This window comes from Prinia subflava, chromosome 4, assembly GCF_021018805.1.
Source record: "Prinia subflava isolate CZ2003 ecotype Zambia chromosome 4, Cam_Psub_1.2, whole genome shotgun sequence".
NCBI lineage: Eukaryota > Metazoa > Chordata > Aves > Passeriformes > Cisticolidae > Prinia > Prinia subflava.
This window is the reverse complement of record NC_086250.1, coordinates 38,989,981-39,011,724: the sequence shown is the minus strand read 5'-3', so window position 1 is coordinate 39,011,724 and position 21,744 is coordinate 38,989,981. Positions and strand designations below refer to the sequence as shown.

Sequence of the window (21,744 nt, the reverse complement as noted above, 5' to 3'; positions counted from 1 at the left end):
TAGGTTTAAAACACCCCAAATCCTGCAGTTGTTTACAGTTTTATAGTAATAGTGCTTGTGTGTGTTCCCTGTCCACCCCCAAGGCCGTAGCAGCCTGTACATAGTTGTATATTAGAAATGTGCCAGAAGAAACAAGATGTTATCATTTTTATGACTTCTTGGGTTTGGTATTTTCTTAATACTTTGGGGTTTATTCACACATGCATATAAAAGAGAAGGTACATTTGTATGTCCTTGTTCATCAGTGGGCAATATTTAAATGTCTTAGCAAAAAATGGCACTGATTAAATTTGTCAGATGAGGTTTTGTAAATTTACCTAAAAACAAATCAATGGAGCACTCAGTGAAAGTAGGCGTCAAACTAAAGAATTTGCTTTAAATTTCATCAAGTGTGAAATGCAAGCAAAATAGAAATTTCATCAAAGCTGCAAAAGCTTCATTTCCATCAGCCTTGCGCAAAGGCTCGCCTTTAGTCTGTTGTAAAGCGTTATGTACCAGACACGCTCCTGGAGTTGTCACTCGTTCAAATAGCTGCACTTAATGTTTTAAGTTAAGTTTCAAGACCTCAGATGGCTTTAAGAGGCAACTCTTAGAAGTATCTTGATTTCTTTTTTACCAGTTTTGAAGGTTTTACAGCTGACTTTAAATGTTACCCTGTTCAGGAAAGCATTTAAATCTGTTTGGTTTTCCAGAGCATATAAAGCGTGTGCTTACATTTCACAGATTTCAAGGAATGTAAACATATGCTTTAAGTGTCATCCTTGCATACATGAGTGATTTTTATGTTTTATTGAGTTGGGATCAGTAGCTTGTGCAATTGCAAGAGTTTTGCATAAGCCTGAAATGCTCTAATATTTTTGGCACCTACTATTCAACCAGGTTTCCTGCAGCCAGGTTGATGCTGTTGGACTTGGCTACAGCTTCAGATTCGCACCTTTTTCTTTTTTTTTTTTCTTAAATTGTGTACCTCAGTTCCTCATGCATGGGATCACTGGTGTTTATTGAACTATTTGCTACTGAGAAGATATTTCACATGTTTGTTTAATCCTGTTTGAAAATGAAAACTGCCTTTAAAAATTTTGTAAAACTGAAAGTTGTATCAAGCAAGTCATGAATCACTTCCTGCTTTTTTCTTTCAGAATAGGTATTGGTTACAAACAGTACTGTTGTAACTTTTTTTTCATTACTTAAAATCATTGTTTACTACTGTGTGTAATAAGTTTAAGGAAGACATTACCTGCCTGTAGCAGTTTAATGGGGAATAGCTAATATTGGAAAAGCAGCAGGTAAGTAATGTTCCATTGAGTAGATTTTAAAATAAAAAAACGTTATAAGCGTTTTATGTAGGAACTGATATTTTAGTCCACATTGAAATAGATTTGAGACTCTTGCTCTTTTTACATAGAGTGTAATTTCTCACTCACATATTTCCATTGCTGGCAATGGAAATAGCGGGGGGAGAATAGCAGGGGTTAAATAACATAAGTTAAACAGAGAATGACCATTGTGACCTGAGAGATGAGATCCCTGTATGAAGCCCATTATATCTGCCTGTTCTCCAGATTCTTACTTTTAACTGATAAATGTACTGTGTTGCAATTTAGATAATACTCTCTTGTGGTTGTGAGCTTCCTTTGTTAGATTTTCTACAAAACAAAAAAATGTACAGAAAAAAATCCAAAGACCCTGATAGACACCAAAAAGTAATATGCCTAATGTACATCATGTATAACTGGATCTGTAGTAGAATTTTTACCGAGTCTTGGTTTACTAAAGGTTCCTGCAATTTTCTGTGTGCATGCAGGAAATGACAGTTTGGAAACTTGCTGACTGGTGGTATTGCCATGATGGCTACTGCTCTTTAATATTCATTCAGTTGTATTTCATTTCCTTTTGCTGATGAAAGGATGAAATAATCTGTGAGGAAATTTTTTCAACTTCATTTTTTTCAAATACTGAGTTTATAAGTAACATTGAAAATACTATCTTAAGGCTGTGTCCTTTATCGTGAAAGACAAAACCTAATAAGCAGTGACTTAGGGGTGGTGGTGCTTTACCAGCAGAACATATTTTGGTGGTTTGTTTTTTAGAAGTAGAGGGTGGGTTTTTTTTAAAGTAAAATTTTTACAGGACTATACATTTTGACAGGTCAAAGTACTTAGGAAGAAGAACATAGCATTTTGGAAACTGTACAGTCTTTTTTTTCCTCATTCCCTTTTTGCTTTCTGTGCCAATAATTTTTGTTCTGATTACATTTTGGGAAATGTTTGTCAGAACTTCAAATTTTTATTTACAGTGTGGCTTATAAGCTTGGATAGCTGTTTGTTTTTTGTGTTAAACAAGATATTTTTATTAAATTTAAACATTAGCTTTTTTCTTTATGGACTGAGTACTTGATGGTTTTGTTCCTTTGAAATTGGTGAGGCTTAGTTTTTCTAACTGTATTTTTTTACCTGATTGTTTAGTTGCATACCCAAACCCTTGTAAATGTTTTTTTCCTAGTTGTACGTGGATAATTGGAGATTTAAATGTTGTACATACTTGTCATCTGTGTTTCTAGTAAAATACATGGCATTCTTTGTAGAAATACCTAATTCCTGATTTTCTTTCCTTATCCACTTGCTTTTGTGTACAGGTTAAACAGACATTGCTCCCATTTTTATTTATAGAATTTTATACGTAGTCTGTTAAAATCGTCTTTGGTTCTTGTGTGAACTGAGATACAGCCTTAAATTTCCTAATACAATGCTCGTTAAGATACTGTCAGTCATGTAGATTTAAATATAAAACATGCACGTTTAGTACTGGTACTCTTCAGAGTTCTGAGACACTAAATTGCTTCTGCATTGAGATGTAAACCCTTCTAAATTTTAGAGAAGGAAAGTGCTGGTTAGTGTACATATAAAAAAGTGAATTAAATTGAATTCTTTCCAAAATAACAATTGTAACACAGGAAAGAAGCAATGTGGATTCAGCTGAGATTCAAATTATTTTGGTAATTACCAGCACAGGTCTTGAATATAATGGTTGCAGCATGCTGATGAATCATGATGTTTATGCAGAAATACTGTCTCTTGCAATTATGATGCTTTGCAATTAATACTTCAGACTGACTTGGGGTGGATGGGGGTATTGAGTTGGGGTATTTTTGGTTTTGTAGTTGTTTTGCCTTCTTTCCCTTTTCTCCCCATACCCCATTAAGGTCTGACATCCCATGTATTTCTAGATTCCTGTTTAGCTTTAGAGGATTTACTAAGGAGCAGTTTGGGGTATAGAAGTTTATTAATCTCATGTTCTTTTGGGATTTGCTTTCCTCCATGTGGGACAAATTATGATAAAGCTCCTTATTCCATTTGTGTATGATACGGTTGTTAATTCTTGAACCCTTTCTGTAGCCCCAGTGATTGCAGTGGGTTCTGGGATGATGCCTATGCCTGTGCTTAAATCTTCTAAATACAGTAATTCTACAGAAGTCTCTTGAAAGTACTAAACAGTATACCTTTGATCCTGATGGAATGGAGCATTTAAGTTGTAAAAATTCCCATCTATTCATACCATGTAATGTGATTTTTACATGATTTCAGAAATAACACTTTAGAGTATATTCAACTAATAGACTTCAGCCTCACCCTCTTGTACACAGTATTTTGTAATAGAAAATATTTTAAACTGTGCATATTATATACCACATTATGAAACAGACATTCCTTTGATCTTCAGATGTAAGAAAATGAGGAATGTGTGTGCTTTTATAAATATAAGTGGTTGCAAATTCATATTCCTTACTACTGCAGTTGTCCTTTTTTAAAATAATGAAGAAAGGAAAAAAAAAAAAAAAGCCAAGTGTTTTAAAGGTGAAATACATTCCTATTTGGTAAACTTTAACATTTTTATGATGATTACCAGCACTGCTGACTTTCTAAACAAAAGGCTGTATTGTCTTCCTGTACCATTCCATTTCCTGGTTCCTGTTTTGCACAAGGATATTTGAGTAAAATATTCAAGAAGTGGTTTGAAATACAGGAGGGGGTTGTCCAAGTTCGAATGCAGAATTGCAGTGCAAAATGTAAGGAAATGGATGCCTGTCAGAATGCCTGACTCCAAAGGATTTTATATATATAGTAAACAGTTCCCTGATGCTGGCAGGCCAAAGAGTCTGTTGAATACTGGAGGTTTTGGAGACCTACATTTCTCCACAAGGTAAGATGGTATCCTAGCAAATGTGGATTTAAATACATTTTCAGCAGAGGTACTTAAATTATCTGTAAGTTTAGGGATAATTTCATTTTTTTAGATGTTATATTTGAAATATTGCACAACTTTTAGCTTTCATAGGTTTCTTTTTTTCAGCCTTTAGGAGACTGTTAAGCAATTTGCTGTCCAACTTTTTTGTTGGTCTTAAACTGCAATAGTAGTTTACCTTGTATTGAAGAAATAAAGACCATTTTTATATTAAAAAGTACTTTTGTCTGTCTTCATTTCAGCTTGTCTAATTTCTTTGCAATTGTCATTATTGCCAGACTTCTCAGATTTTCAGACATTAAAACTTGGAGGGTGGACATTCTAAGATAGTTACAGCTAGATTCTGTGCTGTAATTACTTCTGAATCTAGAAATAATTTATGCTAATTCTTGTCCTTATCTGGACATTTTGCAGAGTTGACAGCCAGTGAGAAGTGGAGACTTCTTTTTAAGCTAACCTTATTTTTCTGTAAATTACAGTGACCCACATGAACTGTGTTACCTAAAGGGAATAAAACAAGCATGTGCATAAAGCAATTTCAGTCTCTTAAAGTTACATTTTCAGACTCGGTGCAGTAATGTTTGGAGCTGCAGGCTTTCTCTATAGGAGGCATTAAACCACTGATGATAGAACTTTTTAATCTGGTTTCTTTGACTACATCTGGCAAATGTCAATCATTGCAAAACATGTGAGTGTTAAATGCACTCACAGTGGCTGTAAAACAGCTGTGTGGCAGGCTGAACTGCTGTCAGCTCATTTCATGCAAAACATTGGTTTGGTACCAGTGACAGTATCCATCCTCTGATGATTTAAAACTCCTTTTGATACTGGGGTTCCACAGGCAAACATTTTAACTGCTAAAGCAGAACAGTGTGTTCTGTAAAACACATCTGTGTTAGATACACAAAGCCACTTGCATTGCCATACTGTGCCATTCTAGTGGTGAACTTCCATAATTCATTCAGCTGTCAAAGTTCATTCACTCTGGCACAAAATGAGCTAGATCCATTGTACCAGCTTAGATTGCTGGGATCATTTTCTGTGCTGTTGGCTCCACCTTTGGCCTTTGATGAACCTCTGCCATTTGACAGTGGTGAGATTATGTGAGAATGCTGGTGTTCATTTGGGAAAAAATTACAATTTCAAAAACAAGTCTAAAATTTAATGTGGTTGGCTTGGAAGAACAAAAGATTTGTGACTGTATTTAAACCCAGTGGGTAACTGTACAGGTCTCTGTAAAGGAAACGAACTGTTCATTAGAAAATGAACCTGAATTTCTTTGGGTAGTGCTCCAAACATGCAATAATGGAAGTAACATTCACTTACACTAAAGGGCTCAGACATTATTTGTCCAATTAGCAAGCAGTAATAGGATAGGAAAGCCAACTTGGCCACAGAATTTACTGTATCTTGTCAGAATTCACTGTAACAATTGAGTTTTTAATGTGATTGTGTGTTGTAGCCTGGTTTCATTGACCAAGTGAAAATTCAGACAGAGATGGAAATGGTGTTGGGTTGTGGCTGGTGGGGTTCAGGGGACTCTAGACTGCCTTATGGGTTAAGAGCAGAGGGGAAAATCATTGCAAACTCTTGATTTTGAAAGTATCTTCCTGCAATTTTCCTCCAGGTTAGGGTGTTCAGCAGTTCCAATTGCTGAAATGTGAGACAAGTGTAAAGCATCCTGTCCCCCAAAACATGGGATGTATACTCTAAGATAAACACAGTGAGGATTCAGTAGTGCATGGATGAATTCGTTGTGGAGGTATTCAAGCATAGGTCAACTAACCAGGACACAAGACCATCAAGGTACGCTTTGAAATGGTATTGGAGAATGGGGAAGGTAATGTAACGAGTATGGGGTTTATTTTCTTCCATGACAGTTCCCTAGGGGAAGTACTATCCTTTGATTTGCAGACACAGAAATAATTTGATAACACTTACTAGGAAAATGTTCTTGCTCAGCTCTGCTTTAAAGAACCTTGTCTCCAACCTCTTTCAGGGTCTTCTTAATAACTGCTGCAGACTGAAAGGCCCAGAGGCCCAGGTGAGCTGGAGGGAGAGCTCCTGGTGGAATCCAGGCTTCAGATTATTGTTCTTGCTTGTTTCACTCCAACTGGAATGTCTCCAGTGTGTAGCAATGTGGAAGCTGATGCAGAAGCTTCCTCTCTGCCACATCAGCAAAGAGAGCTAACTCTTCCCGTCGGTCATGTACTCTGATGGTTGGAAAGAAGATAAAAATGCCAAAAACCCAAAATCACCCACACCAGGATAAACTTGTTCCTGAACATGGCTGTGCTTGGCTGAGTAACCTCACTGTGTGCTCCATATTATTGGCTGTTAGTTTTTTGGGAGGAGAGGGAGGTGGAAGGCATTTGTGAGGTTTGGCAGGGAAGCCTAAAGTAGTCACTTCTGTGAGCCTTCTGTTCTTACACCAGCTGCAGTTGGAGGGAGATTACTGGACTGTAGGAACTGTTTCTTTGAGGAAGCTGTGGAGTTTCTGTGCACATCTGCTGTGGGTTTTGCGTGCCAGGCAATGGCACAGCTGAGCTCTCCAGATGTTTTTACACAAAGAAGTCTTCCCTTTTGTCGCTGCACCTTTTTTGCACCAGCCTCACTGAAAGCAATACTGAAGTTTCTTCTCTCACAAAGCTGGCATTTTGCTTTATTTGCTGTCAGTACAGAAGTTACTGATCAGAGACAGGCTTTAGTTTTAAAAATTTGTCTCTGGGGAAGTGAGACATCTTGAGCACCTTCAGGGAAGCAGGGGCTGAGTAAGGAGTGTCTTTTTTAACCCTTGTTTGGGCTGGAAAGAGGTGCGCAGGTTTGGAATATTAGTGGTGTTCTCTGCCTTTTAATTTCCCTGGATTCATCATTCAGACAGTTTCATAGTACTGCAGCTTGTCCAGGAAAAACAGTAAGCTGCAAAAGCAAGGAGCAGCAGAAAGCAAATGAAATACCCAAATAACCAGAGCAAGGTCTGTGAAGCTAGAAAAGAAAGGTAAGTTTGTCCAGTGCAGACTGAGTAAAGGAAGACAGGTATGTGTGTAGTTCATAATCACAAAGATGCCTTTCTTACGAACATTATTTCATGAAGTTCAGGTGCAGGCACCTGAGTGTCTGTACCCTGAAATTCTGGACTGTTAACAAATCATGACACTCAAGGTGAGGAAAAACTGGTTTCATAATTCTGGGGCCAGGACCTCTGTTTTGCATTGGGGTTTAGCTGAGTCCCCTGGAAGGCCTGCAGTATCATGCTCCTAGATATAAAGTAGTCAATTGAGAAAGTTTTGCCAAGTTAGCATTTTTCTAAAGAACCTCCTGGTCAGCATAGCATATTTGTTAAAGGAATGTAGTCTGCACACTCAACACCTCTGACAATGAGTTTAGCATATCCTAAAGTACTTAAAGCATGACACTACCTTCTGCACGTATCTTAACTAACAACAAGGAGTACTCCAAACACAGTGAAGAATTTATGATTTAATGCTCATTCATGTTCTGTGAGTATAGGTAAGGCTGCAGCTCCTCAGGAGACTTTATTATGCAATAGATGGACAGATGAACTGGAACTGCATAAGGAGGAAAACTTATCTGTCACATTGAATTTTTAGCTATTTTACCTCTTGGAAGATACAAAAGCAAGTGATGGCTTCTGTAAAATGTAAGTAAATGGCTGGGAATGGGGAAATTACAAGCTGCTCTGTGTCCAGGAAGAGTAATTTGCTGGGATATGTACAAAAGAGACAACAGAGAGACCAAAGTGAGAATGAGGTGGGAATACATTTTCTTTGTTAGCCTGGAGAAGAAAGGAGGGGTTTTGAAAAGTGCAGAAGCAGTGCTGTGGAGTGACAGCTGGGAAATGCAGCACATTTGTCAAGGGTGTTGCAAGCTCGAGAGATGCGGTGCTGTCCTTGGGATGAGGGAGGGAGAAGAGCTGGTGCAGTTAAGCTCTTCTGCTGGACAGACTTTTAAAGACTGAGTTTGAGCATGAAGTGAATCAGAAGAGTGACATAGTGTCACATAATGGGTCATACAGAAGACAGATGCGGATCAGCTCACACTTTTAATGCTGAATAATAAAGTATATGGTGTTCAAGGAACTGATCAGCATTTTGCTAGCTTTTTTCTTCATTCTTTCTGTTCCTGGAGAGACAGTGTGAAAACCATGCAGCCCAGTAGAAACAGCTCTTTGCTGCAGATAGAAGGTTGCTATTCTTTTCAATTAATTCAATCTGAACATGTTTATGCAACTCTTCTAAACAACTTGCATAAAATTTTTAGCACTTTGCTTCCCATCAGACTGTTGGAAGTCTTGTAAATCCTGTGCCCTTGGTGTAAATGGGAAGTAAAATTAATTGTATCTCAAACAAGGCTTCTTAGCTTTACAGAAAGGACCCAGTGTAAACAGATGGTTTTAAAATCATATATTGCTGAACTTTTTTTTCCAAAACTACATGAATCTACTTAGCACTGACAGTCATTAAGTAGATTTTTTTTCTTATATCCTGCATCTTAGTGGTGAAGATAGGCCCCTAGGTGTCCTGTAAGGGTACGTTCAAAATGGTGTAGATGTGATCTAGGACTGTAAAAGGGCTCTTTCTGCCATCTAGTGGCATCAAAAAATATCTCTAGACCTCTTCACTTAATTAGTTATCTCATTAATTCTGTCTGCGTTGTCAGCAGAACTAGGTGTAATAATCCTCAAGTGTCTTAAATTTAAGAGGACAGGACACTTTTTACTCCCCTTTTCCCCATAATAAACAAGCTGTATTTTCCTTTACAGCTCGTGAAATGTCCTTGTTTATTGTGTGAATGCCTTTTGAGTGCAGAATGCCTTTAGAGTGCACTGCTTTCAAATTCCTCTGTGTGTTTCCCTATATGATACACTGGTACTGAACTACTTTAAGGCTTAGAAACCTTTCTTTGATGCTAAAGACACAGGAAAAAGATATTGCCCACACAGGTAGATAAAATGTTGCCTGTAGTGGAATGCATCTCTAAAACCTCTCTGAAGATGGGTGGGTTCCTCTGGAACAGGCAGCATTTGCCTCTGAAGGAGCAGTGAGCTTTATGGAGTTACTGCATTTCAGAATGGTTACCCTTAAAACTCATTTCTGAGGCTCACTGGTGTCCCATTGCCCTGTTAGCCATTTACTTCTTTTGACAGGCAGCTACCCTTGCCACCTTTTACAATCTGCAGACCGTGCTTCTCTAAAAAATACATGGCTCTGCTTGGGTGTGTTACAGCTCCACACTGGTGGGAGGGGATAGAAACAGAGACCATTCATGACAAACAGAATCCTTATTCAAGGGTCAAGGTGTAAGGGACTTGGGCTCCCATCTCAAAAGGTTAATTGGAGCCTATATGTAATGAAAACTGCAGTTCTCACTTTCCTGAAAGTGTTTTAGCCTGGAATATATGCAAGATGAAGGTTCATAGTCCCTACTTGCTCAAAGACCTGTAGTGTAAGGGTATTGAAAATGGTAAATAGTGTGGAATGGCTAACAGAACCCTGCAGAGGAAGCTGTTGAAAATAATGTCTAAATTGTTTGGTGGGTTCTCCTCTTTTGTATATAAAGTACTTTGAATAAAAATAGTCAGAGAAGGCTAGTGTTTTATTAGCAGCTCTAAAAAGCTGTATTTTGAGCTTCTCTGTCTAAGTATAAATTTTCCATAAGATTAAAGCTATCTCCTGTCTGGCTTCTATCTCAGCAGGAGTACAGGAAAAAATTCTTGGTGTTAATTTCGCAGTAGTAATGCTTCAGAAAAATAACTTATTTTGTCATGTAGGATTCCTACTGTGCCCTCTTAATTTCAAGTTATCTCCTGCCTGGTCCATTCAGTTAAGTAATTTATCGTGTTAAAATTAGTGTTATGCCTGTTACTCAAAAAAAATTTAGAAAGAAAACTTAAACCTCTATATTATCATCTCATTCTTTTTTGAGTTATAATTACAGCAATAGCTAGTTCAGATTTTTAACTGTGAGGCATTTGGATATATTACTGAAGAAGGGAAGGTTTCTAAATATGCAAGTCTTTAGGGGAAAAAGTAGCAACTTGCCAACAGTAGTTTTAACAGACTACTCATTTAATTTGATGGTAATGTGGTTACATGACCATCAAATTAAATGAGTAGTCTGTTAATCAGGGTTAGTAACAGAGGTGGTGGTATACCATTCCTTGCTGGAGCCAGGTTTGTGCTACCTCCAGCTGCACTTGATCTTGGAGCAGGTGGCCTCTTCCCCTACTCAGTTTGTCCTTTCCAGGATTGGAAGAAGTTTGAGGAAAGTCTTAATTGACACTTCTGCAAGGTCAGCTGCTGTGAGACTGTATATGTCCCCTTACAAGGAATAAAATGTAACCACCTCTTTCAAACTTAAAAGAAAATTAACCCCACAATTCTGGAATTAAATCTTGCAATGACCTAATCTGGGTAAAGATGCCAACAAACCTGGTAATTTTGCCGAGAATCTGGAGTTGGAGGTGGTTCTCTATTTTTTGTGTATGCCAGTATCCAGCGTTGCATGTGCCATCTGACAGCTGGCACGTGAAGGGCTCAGCTCTGAGGAGCAGCCAGCTCCCTGGATGTGGCTCTTTCCTTTCGCAGCAGTGGCATAGGAAGAAATTTCACCTAAACTGCACACCTGGACAGAGGCTGGGCTCGATGGTTACAGCGTGGTGGCAGATTATGTGGAGCAGCTCTCAAAAACAGGTTGGTAGAAGCAGATTTCAGCACTTATGTTCTTCAGGGTGCTCCCAGCCCTTCGCTACAGACAGGAATCTGCCTAACGTGGTCTAGTTCAAACAGTCCCATCCGTTTCCAGTCTCTCCCATGTCATCTTGTTACGCAGATTCTTCTCATTGTTCCGAGAATGTTCCCATGTTCCAAGAATGTTCCCATGTTCCAAGAATGATTTTCCCTCCATACCCACAATCTGCCTCTGAAATTCAATGACTGCCTTGAAGCCTTCTCCATTTGAGATGATTTCTTTTATTTCCTTAACTGGCACAGAGCACATGTCCAGTGCCAGTTTCTCTAGTTCTGCCGCTTCTTTTCTTAAATGTGCTTCCATCTTGGTAATAAAATTCAAGCCTGTGAATATTCAGATAATAAATCCATTAACCATTCTTTTGGTGAACAAATCTTTGTATCAGGTTTAAAAAAGGAATTAATCAACCTATATCTCTATAATTGGCCATACATTTATAGGTAAAACAGGTTGGGAATTGTGTGGGTGTGTTTTAGCCTTCCATACTTCATTACAAGGCCGCACAAGAAAGCAAAATAGCAAGAAAGACTGGAAAATGCTGCCTGATAGGAAGCTCAGTCTTGTCCTGGGGCAGGCAACTGCATCATTTGAGTTCTTCATGATTTATCTTAAAACCTCCTAGGATCTGTCTGGGGTGTTTGCTCCTGCGCTTCTTACAGGATGTCTATGCTGCTGCTCCCCTGCTCCAGGGGTTTCAAAAGGAAATTGCTGCCTGAGTTTCTGCTTAGCTAGATTATATTAATCTCATTTTTGTGCTGATACTGCTTGCCGTCTTGTTTTTTCCCTTCCCATCTTACTTAACCCCCTAAGGCATTTGCAACAGCTAGTTAATACTTTCTCTACCTTTATTTTGGCAAATTTGTTTAAGGAGTCTCTGGCCTTTTTTGGGGCACATGGTGTTTACACCAATTTGCCTTTTTCTTGCATATTTGCCTTTCAGTTATTTTTTTTTTTTCTATAACAAGAGATAATACACTTGATATTATGAATAAATTTTTCTCTGTGAGGGTGGTGAGGTACTGGAACAGGTTTCCCAGAGAAGTTGTGGATGCCCCACCCCTGGAAGTGTTCAAGGCCAGGTTGCATGGGACTCTGAGCGGCCTGGTCTGGTGGAAGGTGTCCCTGCCCACAGCAGGGGCGAGGGCGAGAACAAGAGCTAGGTGGTCTTTAAGGTTCCTCCCAATCCAACCCATTTTATTACATACTCTTAACAGAAAGGTGCACTCTTTTCCAGATGGGGTTGTAACAGGGTTTGTATGATAGCTTCTGATGAAGTTTTTGATGCTCTTAAAAACTCTCTGATGCTCTCTGTTCTCTTTCTGACAGACTAATCAAGGTTGGTTACACCTCTGTCTTTAAAAACCAATGCAGAACTGTTCAAGCCCAGCCTTCCCAAAGGGAGATCTGTAGAGTAGTCATGAGCACATGGGAGGAAAAGGTTTCTTTAGATTAGGAACTGCACCATTCCTCTTCTTGTTCATCTTGTTGCTGGAATGAAGAGTCTTCCACAGAAGCCAATTATTAATTAGAAGTTAGTTTAACCACAAAAAAATTTTCATTGAAGAAAGAGTTTGACCACTTGTAAAAGACTGGCCCAGGTGCCAGTCTTGCCAACTTGCTTTAATAAAAATAGCTGTAACATTTCAGAGCTGAGCAGTGCTGTTCACATAACCTAGTTCATAGAACGAACAGGGTAGGACATTTTTGCTTCCTGGGAGAGGGTTAGGCATGATGTTCACTGTCTTGTCTGCCAGGAGTCCCACGGGAGCGGGATGGGAGGGAGATTGGAGGGGCCACGGGAGGGGGATGCTCTGGAAAATGGTTTGCAGGCAGGGCTTGGCTGCAGCTCCCCAGAGGAGTCCAGCGAGTTCTCCATTCCATCGAAGGGACAGACAGAGCTGGGTTGACGAGAGGGAGCAGCTCCACAAATGAACAACCCCCTCAGCCTCATCTCCTGAGAGAGCTGGGGTCAGCCGGGAGAAGAGAGGGCTCCGGGGAGGCTTCAGAGCAGACTTCCACTACCTAAGGGCGCCTGTGAGAGAGTTGGAGAGGCACTTTTGCGAAGACAGGCAGTGGCAGGCCGAAGGGGAATGGCTTTAAAACTGAAGGAGGATAGATTTAAAATTGATATTGGGAAGAAATTCTTCCCTGTGAGGGTGCTGAGACACTGGAACAGGCTGCCAGAGCAGCTGTGGATGCCCCATCACCGGGAGCGTTCCGAGGCCGGGCTGGAGCACCCTGGCGCAGTGGAAGGTGTCCCTGTGCCAGGCGCGGAGCTGGCGCCCTTTGCGCTCCTTCCGTGGCCGTGCGCCCCTCACGCCGCGCGGCCGGGCCCCTCCCGGGCCGGCCCGTCCCGCCCCGGCCGGCGGCGGCAGCGGCGCGGCCCCGCCCCGGAAGCCGCGGGGGATGGCGGTCGCGGGGCGGGGGCGGCAGCGGCGGCGGGAGCGGCGGCGGGGCCGGGCGGGGCGGGCGCGGGCGGCGGAGGCGGCGGGCGGCGCCCCCGGGCAATATGTTCAAGAGAATGGCAGAGTTCGGGCCTGACTCCGGCGGCAGGGTGAAGGTGCGGCCTCGGCGGGCGCCGGCGGGGCTCGGGCCGCGGGGGGCGGCGCGGCAGCGCCTCTCTGAACGCGCCGTGTCCGCTTGTGTTCCTTTTCTCTAAGGGCGTCACCATCGTGAAGCCGATCGTGTACGGGAACGTGGCGCGGTATTTCGGGAAGAAGAGAGAGGAGGATGGTCACACTCACCAGTGGACGGTGTACGTGAAGCCGTACCGGAACGAGGTACGGCAGAGCCGCTTCCCGAACGGCGGGGTGGGCTTTGGAACGGGCGGTCTGGGAAACCGGGGAACTGCATTCCCTGGGAGTGCGCAAAACGCCTCTGGATGTGGCGCTTGGGGTCATGGCTTCGTGGTGGCCTTGGGTTCAGGGTTGGGCTCCGTGAAGTCAGAGGTCTTTTCCAGCCGAGCGGCACCGGGACATGGGGCTTTGAAAAGACGGGATTCGAAGAAAGGACAGAGAAAACACATAGGGTGCTGGGTTTCCAAAAAGGAAAGCCGTGGGAAAGGCATGCTTCCATTTATGTTTTTTGGAGTGAGCTTTCCAGTTTAGGGGAGACTGGAGAACATTCTTGGGGACAAAATACTGACAGCCCTGGGTGCCAGAACTATGTTTTGGATTTACCGTTTTGCTTTCCTTCTATGCCTGAAGTCGGAGGAAGTGCTGTTTAAAACCAGAAGGAAAGTAGGCATGTAGGACAGATGACTGAACAGTAGCTTGGTGTGCTGAATAATCAGAAATAACAACGTTTCTGTTTTAGGACATGTCTGCATATGTGAAAAAAATTCAATTCAAGTTGCATGAAAGCTACGGTAATCCTTTAAGAGGTGGGTTTTGCATTTCAGCAGTTGTTCCTAGAACTGAGCTTTTGTTCCAGCTTTGACATGGGATTAACACTTCTATGTTGCCTATTGCAGTTGTTACCAAACCACCGTATGAAATCACCGAAACGGGCTGGGGTGAATTTGAAATAATCATTAAGATTTTTTTCATTGATCCAAATGAAAGACCTGTAAGTACATTGAACTTTTAACAAAGCTTAAATAATTAATTGTGATGGTCTACAGCTCTAGGAAATTGCTGGTCATAGTAAGTCTCATTGGCTGTGGGAGTAATAAAAGTCTGATCTTGTAGAAAATTATTTTAAGGATTGGGCACATTTTCCTCTTTATGTGCTTCACTCCTGGTATTCATGAGTGCTTTTTCTGTGCTTGGCTTCTCTGACATTTACTGATTCATGACTACATACTATACCTGGGTTGAGCACATGCTCTTTCACGTAACTTCCAAGTCCTAGCATATTTAAGTTTTGGTTTTTTTCTGTCAGATCAAAATCAGTCAAAAAGCAGCAGGGCTGCTATGCTAGCATGAGTCTGCCTAAGAGGACCAGGTTGAAGCAACTCTGTAGTTGCATAAAGTGCTGGAATTAATGTCTTTCTTCCATTCTTGTGTTTTAGACATATCTTGTAGGTTTGTTTATGCAGGTTCAGGTAGGAAACTTGATTACTCTATTTTGGGGGAGTTTATCATAGAAGGATGTTTATTTCTGGAAGGACTGAGTTCCCTCTGTCACATGAGCAATCCTTTTTTGATCCATTTTTTTGCTAAAAGAGAGCAAAGCTGAATTTTGTGTTTTTCCTGGGTACGTGGCAGTTGGTGACAGCGGGTGTTCCTGTTGGGCCCAGGAGCATCCTGACTTGCACTAATTCCGTTCACAGCTCGACCTAGCTGTGCTGAGGCTGGTTGGGTGTTTTTTCTTTGCTGCTGCCCTTGGGGGGCTGTTTTGGAGCCTGTCACGTTCTTGCTCTGCAGGAAGCAGCAGGGGGATCAGGTACTGCTGCGTTCCGCCGCCGCTCCTGGGCTGGTTGTGGAGGGGAGAAGCGTGTGCTGTGCGTGCTCTTCCCAGGCCACAGCCGGGTGGGCAGTGGCTCCTCGGGGCTGCACGGGGGCTTCCAGTGCTCTCCCCACCCTGCGTTTGCAGTGCAGGGATGGAGGAACCACGTTAAGAGAGAATCCAGTGAAAAGCAATTCACAGTCTCCCTGGTGCTTCGTTTTCTCAGGGGCAGAGGATAAGGTCACAGAAAGCACTTTCTAAAACTGATTGAGAAAGTCGTTTTGAATTAAAACACCCATTTGGAAGTGTTTCAGAGAAGGTGGTACTAGTATTTTTTGTGTACCAGTCCTAAACCACTTTCCGAGACATTTTTAGTCTCAAGAGGCCTTTGGTTAATTGGCATGTTTTAACAGTTAATGTTAAAGTAATTCTGCTGAAGCTATGTGACATTTATATTTGCATTCCTAAAACATTTTCAAATCCTATACAGTTATTTTGTAGGAACAAATACTACTTGTTGATATCTAGAACAAGATTTCTTATTCCCTACAATTTTCAAGCTAATAAAATTCTGTCTTTGCATAGGTAACTTTATATCACTTGCTGAAGCTTTTTCAGTCGGATACCAATGCCATCCTGGGGAAGAAAACTGTAGTTTCTGAATTCTATGATGAAATGGTATGAACATTCCTAATGTAATCCTCACTTTATTTTGAAGAGTTTTACTGATACCATGTATTCTTCTCCTTCATTAGATATTTCAAGATCCCACTGCGATGATGCAGCAGCTGTTAACTACGTCTCGTCAACTAACACTAGGTGCTTATAAACATGAAACAGAGTGTAAGTTGAAAATTAAAGTGTTTTAATTTTAGAAATAACAATAGTTGAATTTTTTTTTTCTGGGCTGGAACAGTACAATGGGTTTGGATGCTGCAAAGAAGTGATAATTTTGTATTAAATTTAACTCCAAGTTTTGCAGAGGTGTTAATACTTACCTGAAAACTTCTTGGATTTTCTTATCCCTGTGACTGCTAAAAAAAAAGTGAATTTGGAATGACTTGGTATGAAGAGTGATGGCATGAACTACACCTAGTCTGACATCTTTAGAATGAATTAAAACAGAGAATAAATGAAGGCCACCCTCTGGTACAGTTCTGTTGAGCACTGCGTGCAAAGGTCACACTTGGAGGCCTGAAGTACAAAACAGTTAGTGATGTTTAAGTTAAAGCAGCAACCCTTTGTGGATACAGAGTAGTGTTTGAAAGCTCTTTTTCCCTTCTACTTCTTTAACTGTGTGTAATTCCATAACATACTTCTTCAGTACAGCATAATGATTTTTGTGAACTTTTATCCAATTTGTCTCCAAATATAAGCAAAAATATTAAGGGAACTAAGGATATTAAATTAGATCCATTGGTTCATAAATTGTAATAATAAATTGTATTTAGGGATTATTTCTATTCTGATCTTCTGTATTTCATCTCTTATTTGCTTTCTGAGAGTAGAAGATATAGTATTTACTGAACCAAAATCCTGCCCTATTAATTACAAACTTTAATCCGTTGTAGTCCACCTCATCTGACCTTATGTTCACCCAGCAACAAATGTCAGGTATTTTTTGGAAAGCAAACACCTAGAGCTTAGAGTGGTGAGTGATTATGAGTTTGAAGCTCTTCAGAGTTAGGGTTCCTATTTGCCTTGTTTGCTTGGCTGTGTAAATGTGTGAGCTGCTTGTATTTCCTGCCTCAGTTCAGCCAGTCTTGAGGTGGATTTTTGTTACTGTTGCATGTTATAGTTTTTGTTTAGAAAATGTTGAATAATATGATTCAGAAAAAAATCCAAGTTTAAACTTTTTTCATTTAAATTTTTTTGATATTTCTCCAGAGAGTAGGTAGAAACTTTCAGTGTGGTTTCTTTGTATAAATATTTACTTAAAATGTGCTAATGAAGCAAATAATATTTGCCACTGCCCACAGTTATGTAATATATGGGATATGAGTGGCCTCTGCAGCCTTCATAGACTTGTTGGCTTTACCATCTTTGTCCTAAAACTTGTGCATGAAAAAATAATAAAAAATAGGATACTTGATGTCAGATATTCGTAAAAGCAGGGCAGCATAACCAAAGCTTTCACACACGTAGAATTAAACTCCAGTGAGACATAGGAAATGGTTACAATACATGGAGAAGGAACCACAGAATGCTGGGGGCTTGAAGGAACCTCTGGATGCATCTTGTCCATCCCCTGCCCTAGCAGGGCCACCTGCAGCTGGTTCCCCAGGACTGTGTCTAGGTGGCTTCTAAATGTGTCCAAGGATGGGGACTCCACAATCTCTGGGCAACCTGTGCCACCACTTGGTCACATTCACAGTGAAAGTTTCCTGAAGTTCTCTGGGAACCTCCCATGTTTCAGTTTGTGCTTGTGGCCTCATGTGCTGTCACTGGCCTCCACGTATTCATAGTTCTCTGTAATTTCCCTTGTATTTGCTGTCACCATGTCAGGGTTTTTTTTCCTCACCTAATCTTAAAAATTGTGGAAAATTATTTTATGAATTGTGTAACTATCTGCAAAACTGATGGGCTGAGGGCTGAATGTGGCTGCAAAACAAGCTTTTTTTTTTGTTAATCCAGATTCTTATGTGGATACCATTTTGATTACAAACATTGAATCTCTAAGGCTAACAGTAACAGATTGTTTTCAGGACACACACTATCCAAATTACTCTTTCAATTAAGTTCAAAAAAGAAAATTTCATGGTACTTACAATATATATTCTTTTTATCGCCACCACAGTTGCAGATCTTGAAGTGAAAACCAGGGAGAAGCTCGAAGCTGCCAAAAAGAAGACTAGTTTTGAAATTGCTGAGCTTAAAGAAAGACTAAAAGCAAGTCGTGAAACCATCAACTGTTTAAAGAATGAAATCAGAAAACTTGAAGAAGATGATCAGTCTAAAGATATGTGACAAGTGCTGACTTGAGTGTGCTCTGAAAATGGAAAGACTTCAGTCATGGAATTGTATGAGCTCTCTTCAGTTCTGTAACTGAGACTATGAGAATTTCACTGGCAAATGATTGAAGTTTGTGGCAATCAACTCCATAAATGGAAGAAAAAAGAAAGAATGTATCCTTGTTTTATAGTCAAAATCTGTGGGTACTTAATGATTTATTTCAAGTGGAAGTGGTCTTGAAGACCAGAGTACTTTTTTTTGGAAACTGCATTTGAGTTGTGTATGAAAACTTTGTATTAAGTCTTGTATTAGTTCAATGTGATTTTACAAAATGCTGGTGTTTACTTTTTTTTACTTTTTTTTCTACTTATTGTTTAGAGGTGCATCTTTAAAGCTAAAAATAAAATACGCAGTTTTTTAATTTTAATGTTTTTTGTCTCTGTCCGGCAGTGGGCTTCAAGAACAACTATAAGTAGCATACCATGATTTAAAGCAGAGGTTTAATACAGAGGTATGCAAGTTAAGTCTAGTTGCAGTGGTTCTTGGCATGTCTCTGTTATCAGCACAGTGAAAACACTTTCTGAAAACAGGATTTTAAATAGCTTGTATATCTACAGGTAAGAGTTTCTAGCCCCAATATATATATGCTTTAACACTTATAAATGCATCAATGCTACAAACTGTGCTCAGAAGCAGCAAATTATTCCGGTACTGCTTTGTAGGATTTCCTTTCATATTTGTACTGTATTGCAGTCACTTCATCAAATGTTATCTCTGCCACTTCCTCCTCCTCTCACTCTTCCCTGCTCCAGCCTAGTGTCCCTCCCTCAAGAGGTGTCTTCCATGAATTCCTCCAGTGGGAGAGCTTCTCATGGGCTGTGTGTCTTCACAGAGCATGAAGTCCCCATGGGGGTCACAGATCCTGCCAGCAAACCTGCTCCGGTGTGGGCTCCTTTCTGTGTGGCCACAGGAGCCCATCCAGGGCAGGCTTCCCACGGGATCACAGTCTCCTTTGGGCATCCCTCTGCTCTGGTGTGAGGTCCTGCACAGGCTGCAGGTGGATCTCTGCTCTAGCACCTGGAGCATCTTCTTCCTTACTGACCACAGTGAGGTGTCTGCAGGGCTGTTCCTCACATATTCTCCTCCCTCTGCTCCTGTTTCTCCTGCGTGAGCAGGGTTTTTTTACCCCTTTTTAAATCAGCAACCTGTTTGGCTCAGCCTTGGCACATGGCAGGTCCATCCCAGAGCCATCTGGCATTGGCTCTGTTTGACACAGGGGAAGCTTCTGGCTTCTCACAGAAGGCACCCCTCTAGCCCCCTCACTGCCAAAACCTTAACACATAGTTCTTAAGGCACTAGCAAATGTTCCCCAGAAAAACCAGTACATCGTTTTATCCTTTGAGAACAAAGCACTCATTTCTTCATATTTGAAACAACTGCTGATTGATGGCTTTTCCATGGCTTGGTAAACTGAAGTGAAACTTTCATCACTCAATGTGTAGACTCAAGGTTTTCATTGAGAACAGCAACTTGGCATGCTTGGCTTATGGTATTATGAATACACATAGGTTGAGGAACAGCTTGTACCATGGTGTCCACTCAGATCCTTCTTAGCAGTGCAGAATTTCCAAATTTGTCAGTTTTTGGCTACCTAAGTGCTTTGGTTTCTTTATTCAGTAGCCAATTTCCTTTTAAGCAGCAGCTGAAGAAGAATGCCATTTACAGAGCTGTACACTGAGAATAATACTTGCATGAGCCACACTGAAACAAAAATGGGAATACACAATTTTGAGTGTATACAACATTATTATTTTCATATTTGTCAATTAAAATAATCATAATGATTACCAACCCAAATAGAATATTAAAGAGGATCTGCAGGAGCTGTAACTAACATGAACATGTCTGCCGACACAGATTTGAACAGAACAAAAAGCAATTGAGATGTACCTTTTGAATCCAACTTTTTTGTGGGAGCCTGAAATATGTTTTTTGTTTGTAACCTGTAAACAGCCTAGTGTCCTAGGATACAGGAGCAATGATCTTGGCTCCACTCCTAGTAGCCATCAGCATGCTAGTCCACTGATGCGATTTTTGTTTGGAGTTAGTGGTCTTGTTTTCCTCCGTTTTTCTTTCAACTTTTTGGTTTTTTTTCTTCTCCTGTGCACTCTCTGCAAAGATCCTGGGAGAGTCACCTTAGACTCCTCCCTCAATAATAAAAAATAGCCCTAATTTGCTAACACAGCTGTCTGTGCTGGGTAGTCACTGTCAATAGACAACAGGAGGAGCACCTTCTGCTTTACAAAGTCCCATGTTAGAATCTGTGTTTTCATTAGAAAACACTTTTTTCAGATGCTGAGGAAGCAACTGAGCCTGGTATTAGACAGTAACTAAATTCTGGGAGAAGTTAACAACAATTAATCATAGACTCAGTCATAGAGTATCCTGAGTTGGATGGGACCTACAGGGATCGAATACAGCTCCTGGCCATGCACAGGCCATTCCCAAGAACTGCATGGATCTCAGAGGTTGTGTTTGTTCCCCTGTGCTCTGCAGTTAAAAAGTTATTGATGCAAACCCTGAGAGCATGTGTGTACACAGTAAATTTACAGTAAGTGTTGATTTCTAGTGTGTATCATTTTCAAAGTTAGTAGAACTGAGATGGAGTGAGGACTCAGTTGCATTTCAACTCCATCACCTCGAAGAAAAAGACAAACCCAAATGCTATGCTCTGCTTTATTTTTGGCAGCCCTATGAAGATGCAATTCCAAAAAAATAGTTCCAGTTTGTGCTTGCCAGGCTGCAAACCTAAATGCTGTTTATATTGCTGAGACTGACCTTAGACTGTTTCCTCTTTGGGAAACACAGCTGTATTTAAATCTTGCTTTGCAGAGGAGGATAAAAAAATCTCACTGTGCTATAGGTACAGTTTGCTGTCACTGAATTGCAGTGATTTGTTCAGTCGCCTACACTAAAGCTTTAGCCACAATTGAAGTAACCTTTTGCTAGGTAAAGATAAACATGGTTTATCTCAGTTTACATGCTTACTGTTATGAGTTTTACCAGTGAGCATCAATATCAAATATGGAAAACTTAGTGTCATTGGCCACTTCCACTATAAAGACTTAGGCATTTAAAATGTTTTAGCTAAGACAAATTAATACTCATCAGAGTATTTTCATGCAATGATTCATTACTCAGTACCCAGTATACCACTAGTCCTTTTCTTACCTAGCTCCATCTCATATAATTCAGTTGTTTCTTTTGGGTTTGGCACACTGTAGTTCACAGTCAGACTGTGAAGTACTGTAAGGCTGTTGCCCATGACGTTTCTCACCCAAAGTGCCATTATCTGACAGGAGATGTGTAAACACAGTTAAAGAATTTTTA

The 21,744-nt window shown here is 40.6% G+C and overlaps 1 protein-coding gene across 1 annotated transcript; it reads left to right on the top strand.

The window, feature by feature from the left end:
* Positions 1 to 13,414: 13,414 nt before the first annotated feature.
* On the top strand, positions 13,415 to 18,781 carry YEATS4 (YEATS domain containing 4). The gene is made up of 7 exons (XM_063396494.1): positions 13,415 to 13,573; positions 13,674 to 13,793; positions 14,329 to 14,395; positions 14,486 to 14,580; positions 15,988 to 16,080; positions 16,158 to 16,245; positions 18,200 to 18,781. Exons 1-7 carry the CDS (start codon positions 13,523 to 13,525, stop codon positions 18,367 to 18,369), a joined length of 684 nt encoding a protein of 227 aa, XP_063252564.1. The 5' UTR covers positions 13,415 to 13,522; the 3' UTR covers positions 18,370 to 18,781.
* Positions 18,782 to 21,744: the final 2,963 nt, after the last annotated feature.